Here is a 14,483-nt window from a genome sequence, read left to right as displayed (position 1 = left end):
CAGGGTTGATAAGTGCTGGAGAAAAAAATAGGGCATGTGACTAAGGGTGTGCACATATGATTTCTTCCTGGAGATTAATACTTGCATATTTAAGCTGGTCGGTCAGAACTTGTTGTTCCTGAAAGATGAGTTTATGTTTTCTGATGTCATGTTCCCCTCCTGCTCTGTTCATTGCTCTCCCATTCCATCACTTTGTACTAAAATGTTAGCAAAGAGGACATCAGGTAGAATAGCAAAACCAAATTCACTGCCAATAGCTAATCAGCCATAAGTCTTCAACTGTAGCTTGCTTCCACTTCTAAAACAAGTTTTTAACCTCTTTGCATTATAGCTGTACAGCATAAAAAAAATGTTAAGACACACTGAGGTTATGCAGTGACAACTATTTTTTCTTACTCTTCCTGGAGTGCTGATAAATTAATTATTTATTATATTAAACCTCCTAAAATTGATAGTAGTTTATTTGTAAATTGGAGATCAGTCCACATCTATAGGCTATATAAATCAGTGCTTCTCAAGCTATCTGATGTGGTGGACCTGTAAACCCTCCCCATTCAAATAAGCCAGGGACCAGTCCCTGAAGTGTCCCACCCAAACTGGGCTGTGGTAGAGTCATCAGGGACCAGTAGCTGATGGCTTGCAAATCGACACCAGTCTGCAGTCCACCACATTGAGTAGGGCATGCATAAATGATATATAATATTTGGCAGTTGCTGATGTTTAGAGTCTAGGCTTGGGGTTTCCAAACTATGGACCACCAATGGTCTGTGATCTTCATTCAGGTGGTCTGGTATGTCCACCATTAAATATTCATACCGATTTTTAATTGCATTTTTATTGCTTCTTTTAAAAGAAACAAAAATAATGGCAATAAAAAATTATACAGTATATCTCATACACTCTCTACAACAGGCAGAAAAACCATTAAACTGTCCACCAAGACCATCAGCTGTTTTCTAGTGTTCTTAGGGCGAGTGAGGGAGGTTGAGAACCACTGGTTTAGACTTCTTATTGCAAAGGTAAGTCTCTGGTAGAAAAGTACAATAGGTTGGAGTGATTCTTGGAAACCATCTACATTTTAGCTTCTTCTTCTTTTTTTTTTTTTGGTCCTTCCATTTTATACACAGCCCCACCTGGGGAAGAACAGCTGGGCAGCTCTTATGACTGAAAAAACTGAAAAAATCTCCTTCCTGCCCTTGTTGCATTTCTATCCCCCCCCCCCCCCGGAAATCAGCAGTGACTAGATTTCTGGACACTGGTTTGCTGCCATGATGTCTGGTTTGCTCCTTAGTCTATGTAAACATCTTAAGCAGCTTTGCAAATAATTACACAGGGAATGTTTGCCCGCCCTAACTAACCCTGTATACTTTGTGCTGCTGCTCCTTCATCCTTCCCCATCCTGCCTCTACCCCTACTATAAACGTGCTATCTTCTTCTTGCTGCGACACTTCACCATGAGCTTAAAAGTCAGGTTAATTGATAACTGGACTTCAGTATCAAATCTACATGGTTAGGATATCTGGATTCGTAAGTCTTTAACACTTGTGGTTGAAAGAGATGGGGGATAGAATGTTGAGGTAGAACTGACAGGTAATAGAGCACTGTGCTGCAGTTTTTCCTAACCAGGTGAAACAGTATAGAACTGTGGTTGTTAGTATGTTTGCATGCCTATGTTCTCTATTGCAGGCTTTTATATTAGTTGGCCCTTAAATATGAAAAAGGTAGAGAAGTGCAGCAATTAACTTTGACACCCGACTCCTAAAATAGCTTTTCAGGAATAGCAGCAATAGTGGATGGGTAGGGTGAGTAAGTATGATGCAACCTAAGACTGGGGACAGTGACTCGTTATCCCTCGCAAGTTGCAGACTGGATGGCTAGTTAAAGTTTTTTTTGACTGTAGCCTTTGCTTATCTGTGCTTCCTTGTTAATGCAATTTAGTAAAATTGTTTCACTGGTCTTTCTCCTCATACCCACAGGTATTAGCAGTTGTCTCTCGTGGTCATAACTGCACTTTATGTGTACCTATAGATATAATACTTTTGAGTTCTAGTCTTCAGAAGTGTTTGTGCTGCTCTTTCATGCATATACTCATTGGAAGCTACAATGCTACTGTTAATCTTTCCCCCCACAATTTTTTGGAAAGCTTGATAAGTAGAAATTGGAATAATCTCTAGGAGTGTAATAGATTTCACTGCTGAATATCTCATTGTGCAGAGGTGGTGAACACAAGGCATAGTGGGTTATGCTGCCCTCTTGTGCTGAAAGTCAGGAAACACATACCTTTGTCCATTAATAGCTCCCTTCCTCCTCTTGAGCAGTCTGTTTCCTGTCTTGACCAGGAGCAGAGGTGTGTGTGTACTCCTCAGTTGCCTACTCCTCAGACTTGTGGTTAGTGTTTTAAATGCATTTTGTCGGTGTGTGTGTGTGGTTGGTCTTTGTCTGATCTGCGTTTTGTATTGCTTGCCAGAAGTCCCCCACTCCAGGTTTTACCTTACTGGTGTTTTCCGACAACATCATTTTTCTTCAGCTTTTATTATCTGACTTTCACCATCAGGTCCGAAGGGTGGGTTACAACAGTTTAAAATTCAACATTAAAACAGTTAAAACAAATGGCACCTTTGATAGTACTTCGTTCTTGGTAGAATTTGAGTGACTTGGCTGAGGGTTTACACAGGATGGTAGATGCAAGCTGAGATACTATGTATATATGGACAGTACAGTAATAAAGTAAGTATAGTTTAAATGTAAGTTAAATTGGTTTTAATTGTTTCTTTGACAGATAGACTTCTGGATCGTTTTTGAAGATGTCAGTACTTTAGAATCAAAGACAAATAGATGAATCTTTCTATATTGTATAATTAAACCAAAAATAAGGCTTCTGGGTCTTATACTGCTCCTTTGTGTCCATTTAAATAGCAGTTTAAGATTAAGATTACTAGCACTGTGCAAGTTCTTATTGCGTGACAATATTCTGCCATTTCCTGGAGGTTTGAGAAGATACTACTTTCTTTCACTGACTTTAAAGTGGGGCTTTGTTACCTAAATTTTCTTTTGCCCATTAGTGGTTCTCTTCCTCCTCTGATTGCAGGATGCTGAGCAGATATATCTATTCCAGTATTCCAGTTGTAGTTCAGGTACTGAGCCAGAAATGTTTTGGAGTATTAATTCCATTTTCTTTGTTTAAGTATGTAAACACATGTGAAGCCTCAAGATAATAATAGAGGCTGTCAAGGAAGGGAACTCCCCACCGTTCGTGGATTCCATGAAGTGTGTTGTCTTTTCTGCCAATGCCAGAAGCTCCACAAGGAACTCTGATAGGTTTCTGAAGACAATTGCGCTAGAACATTACTTTCATTCAAGTGCTCAACTTTCAGAATTTCTTCCAGTGCTGATTGCTTATCTGACTCAAGACGTCATCTGTGCACTTTCACTTTTAGTTGCCTAAACAGTGCAGTTGGCTTATACTTTCAGTAGAATTCTGAAGTTTTCAGTTGACCCTGCAGTGCAGTGCTTAATGGGTTCTTCAGCAAGTAGTCAAATATCTGTCAGGTTCCATGCCTCTTTATCAGGGAGAGCTTAGTGCTGATTGCAAAGGGGTGAATCCTGTACAGGTGACTCAACTTACACGGGGGTTACATTCCAGGGATAGTGCATAAAGCCAAAATCTCATATAGTCAAAACACATTGGGGCAGGGTGGGGAAGTGGTGGGTGGGATTGCCAAAGTAATATTTTCCTGGACACCTGCCCTCTTTCTGCCTCCTTTTCAATTTTCTAAAAATAAAGAATTGCCTACTGTGTAAAGCTGAATGCATGCAAGTTAAATGCACGTAAGTTGTGGGTTACCTGTATAGTTAAGAAAACTTAACACTCTCTAGGCAGGCACCATTCTAGACCACTGCTCTGCACTCACCATAGCCATCAGGTCTCCTTTTCACTTTTCCACTAATGCCACTATTGAGAAGAACATGTCTCAAGGTATGCTTCTGCATTCCAGTCTGCCTTGGCTGAATGTCTCTGCCTGGAGGTTGAATAGAAGGCTCCAAAAGGCCACCCACCTAAAGTGGTAGGTACAGTTCTGTCATCCAGGTATCCTTCCATGCTCTGCATTTATCATTCTGCATGATCAATCTTCCTAGACAGTGTAAAGAGGGTCAACTGCGTTTAAAGAATGCTGGGATCACTGCAGCATCTTCATACTACCTTGTCAGCATTGCAGAAGCTGCCTTTTGAGTTGTTAAAATCTGTGTCTCTTTGTTGTTTCTCAGATTGGGTTTTTTAACCCCTAGTTGTCATCACTTCAGTCTGTCATGGTGGTTGTTCTTTGCACAAATTTGTCATTCATCTCATAAACATGCTTCCATTTTCAGCAGCAGTAGGAGCTTGTCCTTACAACCTGTTGCTTTCCAGCCTTGGAAAGGGCATGGTATTGTCTGGATGTGTGAAGAGCTTTGAGGTTTGCTTTGGGAACCAAACAGTTTAGGCAGTCAGAGGCTTTAACTTTTTAACCTTTTTTCAGCCAAAGTGGCAGGGGGAGTGTCCACCAGAGCAAGGTGAATAAAAGGCTATATTTTCCTTGCTTTCATATTCTCTGACATAGCCTTTCCCAACATTGAGTCCCCCAGATGTTGTTGGACTATGACTCCCATCAGCTTCATCCAGCATGGCCCAGTGGTCAGGGATGATGGGAATTGTAGTCTCAACAACATATGGGGACATAGGGTTGGGAAAGGTTACTCTAAATTACCTGTTCCATCTAACATTATGACTTACTCTGCAGATTGGTGATTGGTGGTAGTATCTGCAGTTTTTGCAAATAATACCCTACACAAAGTTTGTTGAATCTCCACATGGTCACATCCTAACCTTCTGAGAATGTTTGGCAGTCTCTTGATGTGTGCAAGACTTTTCGATATTAATTTATTGTTCCTAACCTTTCAGACAATCAGATTTCTTGTTTGTTTCGTTTCACTCAGCTTCTCTGAAGAGAAAGTTGTTTAGCTGTTCCCTGTCTCTCCTGCTTCTAGAGTTTAAGATGTATCAGCTCTCAGTAGCAAAACATTCAGGCAGGGTGGTTCTAAGGACATGCCTAAAATAAATTCAATTTTGCAGCAACAAGAAGAATTGATATTACCAAAGTTTTATCCCACTTCCCCGTGAGTAGGCTTGGCATTCTTTAGATGTGTGAAGAGCTATTAGAGCATACGTTAATAGAACAAACTACTGAGGCAAACAAACTCTCTCCACCCTAACACCTTGGGATAGAAAGTAAGAAGCTACACCTTAGTTAGGTGGATTAAAGCATGCATCACATTAGCTTATGAATCACTGAAGTTATTTGTGCCAGAACATCTCAGCATATTCAACCATGACAACTTCAGCAGCTTTTTTCAGCAAATGCGCCTTTTTGCAAGGTATGCAGAGTGGCTATGCAGGCTACACCAACAGCATTCATTAGGCATTACAGAATTGATAAATGTTCTTCAGCAAAGGCAGCTTTGGGGAGGAAGTCCTCCAGCAGGTTATTTAATAGGCAACTGTTGCATGGTTCCCACTGAGAGGTTTTTAGCTTTAGTGCATCTCACCATACCATATATTAGCACCTCTGGAGAAGGAACCCTTGCTCTCACTTGAAAGGGGTTTCTCAGAGGCATTGAACACATGGTAGGTCCTTGAATGTTGGGGATGACTGGCAGGCTGTATAAATGCTTAATTTTGTGAACTGCCCTGAGATCTTATAATGAAGCGTGTTATATAAATTGAATGAATGAATGAATGAATGAATGTAGGGAGAATTGTTCTGCTTTCACAGTTGGAGGCAATATGCTTCTGAATACTAGTTGCTGGAAACTACAAAAGGGGAGAATACTCTTGTGTTCAGGTCCAGCACAGGTTCTGGTTTTCCCCGGGCAACTGATTGGCTACCGTAAGAACAGGATGCTGGATTAGATGGGCCATTGGCCTGATTCAGGAGACTCTTCTTATGTTCTTAGGTTTTCTCCTGTGCTGCATTGCTTTGGTGATTTGTTCTGTATATGAGTAATGAAAGAGACTGGTCAAGAGATGGAGGAGCAAGGAACAGAGAAAGGTCTGTGTTTTGTGTCTTTGGGCAAAAATGGGTAGCATAGCCCACCATGCCATCTGAGAAACGTATTTCAGGCAAGAAAAATGGTTCCTTTCCTTTTAGTAGGCTTAAGTGCTTATGCAAAGGTAATTTGATAGAGTACAGTATATCAGGCTAAATATATGATACTTTGCTTCTTTATTACAGTACTTACTGACAATCTAATGCTAACGTGAGGCTTTTATTTGTTTGCTGAATTTTATGCTATTTCAATTCCTGGATGAGATGGATATAAAAAGATCCAGTTTGAGAACCTATAGAAAATTATCTGTAGTTTTACTTAAGAGGAATGTAGGCTGTGTATAGCTCGTGATGGTTGAAATTATGCAAATGCACCTGACTGGACTCTTGGCCTCATGTGCTTTCTCCACCCTCGCTTAATTTTTTAATATATATGTATATACTAAAATAAAATTCTCAATGTGTTGTAAACCCCCCCCCCCAACTTAAAAATTAGATTTTCTTTCCTAGTTAGTAGGGCAAGGGCAAACCATTGCTGGTTTGGATTAAATGGAACGTCATGGCTACCTTACATCAGGAGGGCAGAGAGGGATCTCCCCTGTCAGCAAGGCTAAGGCCCAGGCATGTTAATGTCAGAACGTAGCTTACCATTATTTTTGAACTATACCTGTACTTGGATCATGTAAATTGCTTCAGCGGAATTAAGATTTCACTTTCTTTTACGTAAGTTCCCAATGAAGTGCAGAAATCAGCGAAAGACTGATTTAAAATCATATTATGTATAATCTGGTGAAAAGTGTAGAATAGAAGAACTTACTCTCTTACTGGATGTCTTGCAAATTACTCCAACACAAAAGTTACTAGTATACAAGATAGTGTACAGGTTTTTTTTTAAAGATAAAATCAGATAATTCTGCATTTACCTTGAAACGAATCTCATTTCTATCAAGCATACAATATGAATTTCTGTGTAGAAGATTTTTTTAAAAAAAATATTTCTGAGGACAAGGTGTTTGTGTATTTGTTTATTTACATAACACAGTTTGTGTGTGTCTATATGAATTATTGTTGCAAATTTAAAAAAAATAGCATGATCAGCCAAACAACATGGATGCTTACCACTTGGATAAGCGCTATTTTGGTTTGTAATTACCTGTTTTGTTTACTTGCATGTGCAAGTGAAGGTTTTTGCTTTTGTTTGGTTAGACTTGACTATGATTTTGGGAAACAAGCCAACTTCAAAATATGGTTCACGATCTTGGCTTTGTTTCCTACCATGTATAATAATCACAATTATCTGATTGGGTGAAATGAGTTGCTGTCATCAGTTTAAAATGAGTGGCATGCATGGAAAAGTTTTTTTTTGTTTTGTTACATTTATATCCTGCCTTTACACCAACGAGCTCAAGGTGTCCTACACAGGTCTCTCCCTTTCTATTTTATCTTTGCAACAGCCCTATGCTGTGGGTTAGGCTGTGAGGTAGGTGAGACCATAACTGGCCCAAGGTAATCCAGTGAGCATCATGGCTCAATGGATATACTATACAGAAGGTTCTGGAGCTAACAGCTGGTATCTGTTGAGCAGGTGCATTTTGCTGCAGATGATGGAAAGGCAAGTGTCAGTCTAGTTTTGTAGTTATGAACAAATATTTATAACAAATTGTAAAACTTGGAGTACATAAAATAGTGTGAGCTGGATTTGAGTGCATTATTCTGGTGAGAGACAGGATGATGGCTTTTGGAGTAGAGACTAGATCTTAACAAATCAGAACATTTTCTTTTCCCTGTGTTTATATGCAGATTTATATGTACCTTCATGCATATAAAAGAGCTGAAGGACAGTTTTCAAGCCCCCAGGACTTGCATTCTGCTCCCCTGTGTTGTGTGTGAGAGGCTTGGAGCCATATGATGCTGTGGTACAGGAACAGGAGATGTTCTATATCTCTTGGCAGCATATGCAGCCACCCAGTCTCTGAATACTCAGAGCTTGCCGAAGTAGCCCAAATGGACAGACTACTTCTGTTTGTACTCCACAGATGGTCTGACTGGAGCAAGCTTGCAACTTTGGAGATTCTGGTGAAGGGAAGGAAGTGCCCTGGATGTGGAGATTCTGTACCTCTTCAGTAATCTGATCCTTGCAAGGCTGTGTCTTGGCAGCTAGGAAACACTAGAGAGCAACTAAGTCAAACTTAGTGGTCAGCTATGCATAAATAACTAGATCCATGGTGGCTGTTTTGATGATAGGGGCTGCACGGGTATGAAACAGTTTCTTGACCCTCAAGCTGAAGGGTAGACTGAATAAAATTGTGAGTTATATGACATATAATACTGTTAAAATAAAAAAAATCCCTTCCAGTAGCACCTTAAAGACCAACTAAGTTAGTTCTTGGTATGAGCTTTCGTGTGCATGCACACTTCTTCAGATACACTGAAACAGAATATAATAATACTGTTGTTACACTGCTTGATCTTTCAAAATGGTAGATATTAATTTCTCTTTATTGAAAACAAGAACATTCTGCTTCCAAGTAATTGTTAAGATTACATGTGAGCAATCCAAGGCCCTCAAAGACCTTCCCTATGGGTTGGCAAACCACCGCCTGTGCCCCTCTGTACTCCCAGTCCTGTTCTTCTTAGCCTGCCAAACAGTTGTTTCCCTGATGGTGGAATACTGGTGTGGTGTAGTGGTTAAGAGTGGTAGATTCGTAATCTGGGGAACCGGGTTCACTTCCCCGCTCCTCCACATGCAGCTGCTGGGTGACCTTGGGCTAGTCACACTTCTTTGAAGTCTCTCAGCCCCACTCACCTCACAGAGTGTTTGTTGTGGGGGAGGAAGGGAAAGGAGAATGTTAGCCGCTTTGAGACTCCTTAAAGGGAGTGAAAGGCGGGATATCAAATCCAAACTCCTCTTCTTCTTCTTCTTCTTCTTCTTCTTTTCTCTATAGAAAGTGTTTGAAATGGTTGCTTAAGTCCAGTCTCAATAGTTACTTACTTGAAATATTTAACACTTTATGTACTATTTCACAATGTTATTCTGTAAATATTTCTCTTAACTTGACTATTCAGATATTTATCCAAATATAATTGCAATGGGTTTTCCTGCAGAAAGACTTGAAGGAGTATACAGAAACAATATTGATGACGTTGTGAGGTAAGAATTTGTGTCTGTGCATCTTAATGTCATCTGGGAGTAAATGTATAAATATGAGATTTCTTGGGGACAAAATGTTACATCCCTGTCTGTATGTGCCCTTCCACAGGGTTCCCCATTTCTGAGATTATCACATATTTTATTCAAATGAGAACTAAAATAATGTTTTGGTATCTTTTACAATGCAGTGTGTTTTTCTCTGCCAAATCTGAAACAAAAGCAAATATTAAGATTTGAAGTTTTAAGGTAATTAACTGAAGTATTACTTTTTTACATGACAATATATCAGTATTATGTTTAATCTAGCTAGTGCATTCATCGTTACTATTTTTATTTTTTGTATAATTCTGCAGTTTGGTGTCAGTTCAGCAAATCTAGTACCTCTGAATTCATCTATGCACTTAATAGCCATATTGTGTAAGGCAGAAATTAGTTGACAAGTTTGGCTGTTAATTCTCCAGCTCTTCAATGAACGTTTGCCTCGCTAATTTCTAGGGTGACTATAACAATTTATTTTAGCATTATAATCTAAAAGCTGCAGGAAGGCAGCTACACAAAGTTCTGGTGATAGAGAAGTATCGTATTTTAGTGCTGAAAGGTGAAACTCATCTAAAACGAGGGTAAATAAGACCACTGATTTAATGAAAACATTATTTTAAAAGAAAACCCACTTTTCGGGGGGGGGGAATCATATTACATGTTAGACTAATATTAAATATGGATATAAGCATGTAAGTCCTATTACTAATCTTTAAGCTAAGTAGATGCTTCTACGAGATCAATTGAGTTAAAGGAGAATTTGATGATTTCTGAAATATGAATGTCCATGCTCTATCTCCAACATAGGCATTTCATTTTCACCTGTTAAAAATGGGGGGGGGGGTAGGGAAATGCAGTGCACTGTCATATGTATAAGCACTTGGAGCTCTTTGGATGTTGCAGTTGCATCTGTATATAAAATTACAACCTTTCACGAAGTAGTTCAGGTGTTTCCACCTTCATCCAATTTCTCATTACCTACCACAATCTCTAGCACATACCTCCTTCACATATCATATACACAAAATGTTCCTGCCCAATAAAGGTTAGGTGTTGATTGTGTGGTAAAAATGTATGGAGCAGAGCATCACGATAGCTTACTGAGCTTGCATGTCCTCATATTGGTGGCTACTATGCAGTTCCCTAGGTTTTTATTAGTTAGTTGTGGTTTGATATGCTGGTTATCTAATAGCTTTACAATGGAGCACTTCTGTATATTTAGAAAGGAATTACCACATATGAGTTAATTCTATTTAAAAACCATTCTAAATTTTTTTTTTACACAAAAAGTAAAGGTAAGAAAATTGCAAATATTAGCACAAAACACAAAATATTAACACCTTTAGTAGATCAACCAAAAAACATTTTGCAAGCTTTCAAGTTCTCCAGAAGTCTTCATCAGACTACTTGGTGAACAATGCAGTTGAGCGGGGCAGGGAGAAAATTTGGCTGCTATTGAAACCATAGAGTGAGTTTCTTGACATATTTTAAACATGAAATGGTCAAGGAAATAGCAGGTACTTAAGTGATATGCAGGTATCAGGGTTTTTAAAAAAGAGTTTGAGAGGTATTGATTCATAAAGGTAGGTGGTGTTTTTGCAAGATATACTTGTATCTATCTAAATAAGTTGGTGAATTCTATCAGGGATGTTGGTTTCAGTGGCCTTTATTACCCTGTAAGTGAAAGAGCCATATCAAAAGTGGCATAGTGCCAATAACTGTAATGCTTTCTGCTTAAGTTTTAGACCAGGGGTAAGGAAACTTTTTCAGCAGGAGGCCGGTCCACTGTCTCTCAGAACTTGTGGGGACCGAACTATATTTTTTTGGGGGGGAAATGAACGAATTCCTATGCCCCACAAATAACCCAGAGATGCATTTTAAATAAAAGCACACATTCTACTTATGTAGAAACACTAGGCAGGCCCTACAAATAACTCAGAGATCCATTTTAAATAAAAAGGCACATTCTTCTCATGTAGAAACATGCTGATTTCCGGGCCATCTGCAGGCTGGATTTAGAAGGCGATTGGGCTGGCTCTGGCCCCCGGGCCTTAGTTTGCCTACCCATGGTTTGGACCCTTGCTAAATTCTTGTTTGCTTCCTCACTGTGACCTTGCTTTGTTCCCTGTTTTGTGAGAGCAGAGTACTGGGGAATTGTGCAAAAGTGAAAGTGTGCATAGAACAATAGGCTGTGTTTTTTATTGGTTATGCAATGAGCAGGGATTGATTATATGAGATTAAGGTTTGCACTTTCTCAGTTGCATTTATTTTGCAAGTTATTTGAAATTGGGCAATTAATGTAGTCTGTGATTAACTTTCATTTAGCTGCTTTAGTTTTCCTCATCTAAATCAAGGTTGAATCCCTTATTCTGAGGCAGATTCTATGAAATCTAAAATTAAATGCCAGTATTAAAGAGTACTAATTCTTACCCTTGCATAGAACAATAAGGCCATCTTTAGAACAACATCTGCTTCAGTTTCTCAATAAAAATGTTTTGTGGAGTAAACTGCAATTTTAATTTCACACTTTCCCACATTAGTAATTGTGAGGAAACATTTGTGCAAATTAAGGGCAGCAGCAATAGTAGGCACTACATACACATCAAAATTGATATCAACATTTAGGTGGAGATAGATACGTTTTATCAAGCAACTATGTAAAATAATGATGTCAAATATATGTTTGCGTGACTTGTGTGTGTTTTTCTTTAAGGTTTTTGGATTCAAAACATAAAAACCATTACAAGATATACAATCTGTAAGTATACTTCTTACATATACTGACCCAAATATTTTTAACAGGGGAAGTTAAGTTCTTTTTTATTTGAGAGGTAGATCTCAAAGATATTCATCAGACTTAAACATGAAAAAATGTTGAATGTAAGCATTGTGAACTTATTTTGTAAGGGTGGTGGTATGGTGCAGTTGAATGTTACTTGGGCTGCTTTAAATAACATGGTAGAATGCCTACCTTGCAGCTTGTAACCTTATGATAAAATGAAATTATTCAGGCAGCTTTTGTTGATTTGATGACATCGTCACATTGAAGCAAAATTGTTATGTGTTTCATTAAACTTTTTGTGGAAAGCCTTAGTTTGCTATACTCAGGCTACATTTTATATATTGAATTCTTTCAGATTTTGCTATATAGTTAAATTTCATGTCAAGGATCCTAGGGCTTATAGTAAACTAGAAAGAAACAGATGTATGAGTAACATTTTTATCAATTGAAAAATATAATAAAGAAAAACATTATATAAGAATGACTATATCCACACATGATACTTATGTTCCAAATTTGATTTTTAATCAACTGAACAGTTGATTTTTTTTAAATCCAGAACAGTTTACCATTTTTTAAAAGTTATAATGTTTTTCAAGCTGTTAAATGTTTAGGATTTTTAATAAAAGAAATGATGTAACATTTCTTGATGTAACAGCTAGAGCAAAGAAAACCGATAAAAAGAGCAGCAGCCATCAGTTGCCCATTAAAAACAACAACATAAATTTACATTCATATGGGAGAAAGTGATCCCTGAAGTACCTAAGGTCAAAATCATTTGAATTGTGCCTGGGAACTCAGTAGGACCCAATAAAACTTTTTCAACCCAGATGTAATATGATCAGACCAACATGTCTCAGTCTTGTTATAATAGTGTCAAGTGGTTTCCATTTAAACAGCTGGTAAAATAGAGGGGGAAAGCTCAGTTTTAGCAGCAGTTTCAATGCAAACCACTCGGTGCTACAGGAGCAGCAGAGCTGCTTATGCTGCAGTTCTTAGGTGCCTGACAAACAGCTGGTTGTCGGGCACTTGAGAAGTACTATCCAGCCAAATTATGTGGGCATGACAACCTACCTGTCACCCATCTTTTGTCATAATGAGATCAGATTGACAGGTTGATTGTCATGCCCCTCCGTCAAAGTTAGCTGGCAGTTTGGGATCAGCTAAAGAGCTGGCCCATTGGGCCAAAAAGGTTTTCCACCCTATGTTACAGGAAGAAGCCTACACAAGTCTCAGACTTGTACTGTTCCTGTCTGTCTTCCTAGTTTGTGCATGCACAGAGAAAATTGAAAGCTTTCCCTCTAGAACTAATCACAGTGACATCCAAATTTTGCAAAATGATTGGCTTTAACTAAGAATATCAGTGGCAAAGCTTTCTTCCTTTTTTGTGTTACAGGTTCATGTTATGGTTCAAGTCTGTAATATCTGTTACTTCTCCAGAATGTTACTCATTAATAGTAATTCAATTTGGTGGAATAATCTGCTTGGTATTTTGATTTGCTGAGCTTCTTTTTGTTTTAACTTCACCTATTTCTACTGGCTTTAAATGTTTTACCTATGTGGTACTTAGGATTGTCACTTGGATACTGTACATGGTGAACTTTTAAATACCTTTTTAAAAACTCCATGGTAGATTCAGAATGTTGCATTTCATAGGCTTCCTTAAATGTAATTTCGTAAATTGGATAATATATACAACTTGCAATGGAAGCATTTTTTACAACTCCAACCATATTAGCTTTAGAAGAAATTGCACACTTTTCAGTAACTGGCTTCATGACAGCTGTGGTATTGATCTAGCACAGGGATCAGCAACCCAGTAGGTGTCCCAGACTCTGAGCTTTCATTTTTTTTTAAAAAAAATCTAGCCCTCCTAGAGGAAAAATTATGGAGCAAAATGTGCAGGTATCTTTAAAGTGATTAGTGTGGCTACCTCATCCCCACCCCCCGGTAGTGAGAAATGCTCCCTGTTACTAAACAGCAACAGCATCTCTCTCTTTCTTTATGTATGTGGTCTCCAGAGTCAGGAATCAGGACCAGTAGCATATAGCTAACTTCCCGTGATGAGCATGTCAGGGGTGGTGTTGTCTCTCTAATGTGTTATGCGATGCTCCTTCCATGACTGCCATAATTGGTTCTCCCAGCACTCTCAAAAATGTGCCTTTCACCAGGGCAGATTTCAATCTAAAATTCAGAAATAGCTTGCTGGCCAGTTGAGAATGTTACCATTATAAAGCAGTTTACCAACAGCCTGTTGATTGCGGTTGGAGGACGGAATACAGCATTTAGTTTTTGGGGACCAAATATATACATTGGGTTTTGTAAACCTATGGGGTACTATTAAATTCACAGTACCATTTGTAGTGATCTTAAGGAAACTGAAAAAGTTGTCTATCTTGAAAGTATTGTTTTTACCCTCTATGCTCCT

The 14,483-nt window shown here is 38.6% G+C and overlaps 1 protein-coding gene across 1 annotated transcript in view; it reads left to right on the top strand.

The window, feature by feature from the left end:
* Positions 1-14,483, top strand: part of PTEN (phosphatase and tensin homolog) — a 56,779-nt gene that overhangs the window by 12,379 nt on the left and 29,917 nt on the right. Inside the window, exons 2-3 of the mRNA XM_082222098.1 lie at positions 9,150-9,234; positions 11,987-12,031. Of these exons, the coding sequence (XP_082078224.1) occupies positions 9,150-9,234; positions 11,987-12,031 (130 nt within the window). The remainder of the gene's footprint in view (positions 1-9,149; positions 9,235-11,986; positions 12,032-14,483) is intronic.

This window comes from Podarcis vaucheri, assembly GCF_965113315.1.
Source record: "Podarcis vaucheri genome assembly, chromosome: 5".
Taxonomy (NCBI): domain Eukaryota; kingdom Metazoa; phylum Chordata; class Lepidosauria; order Squamata; family Lacertidae; genus Podarcis; species Podarcis vaucheri.
Note: the sequence above shows the minus strand (reverse complement) of the source record. Positions and strands in the feature narration are given on the sequence as shown.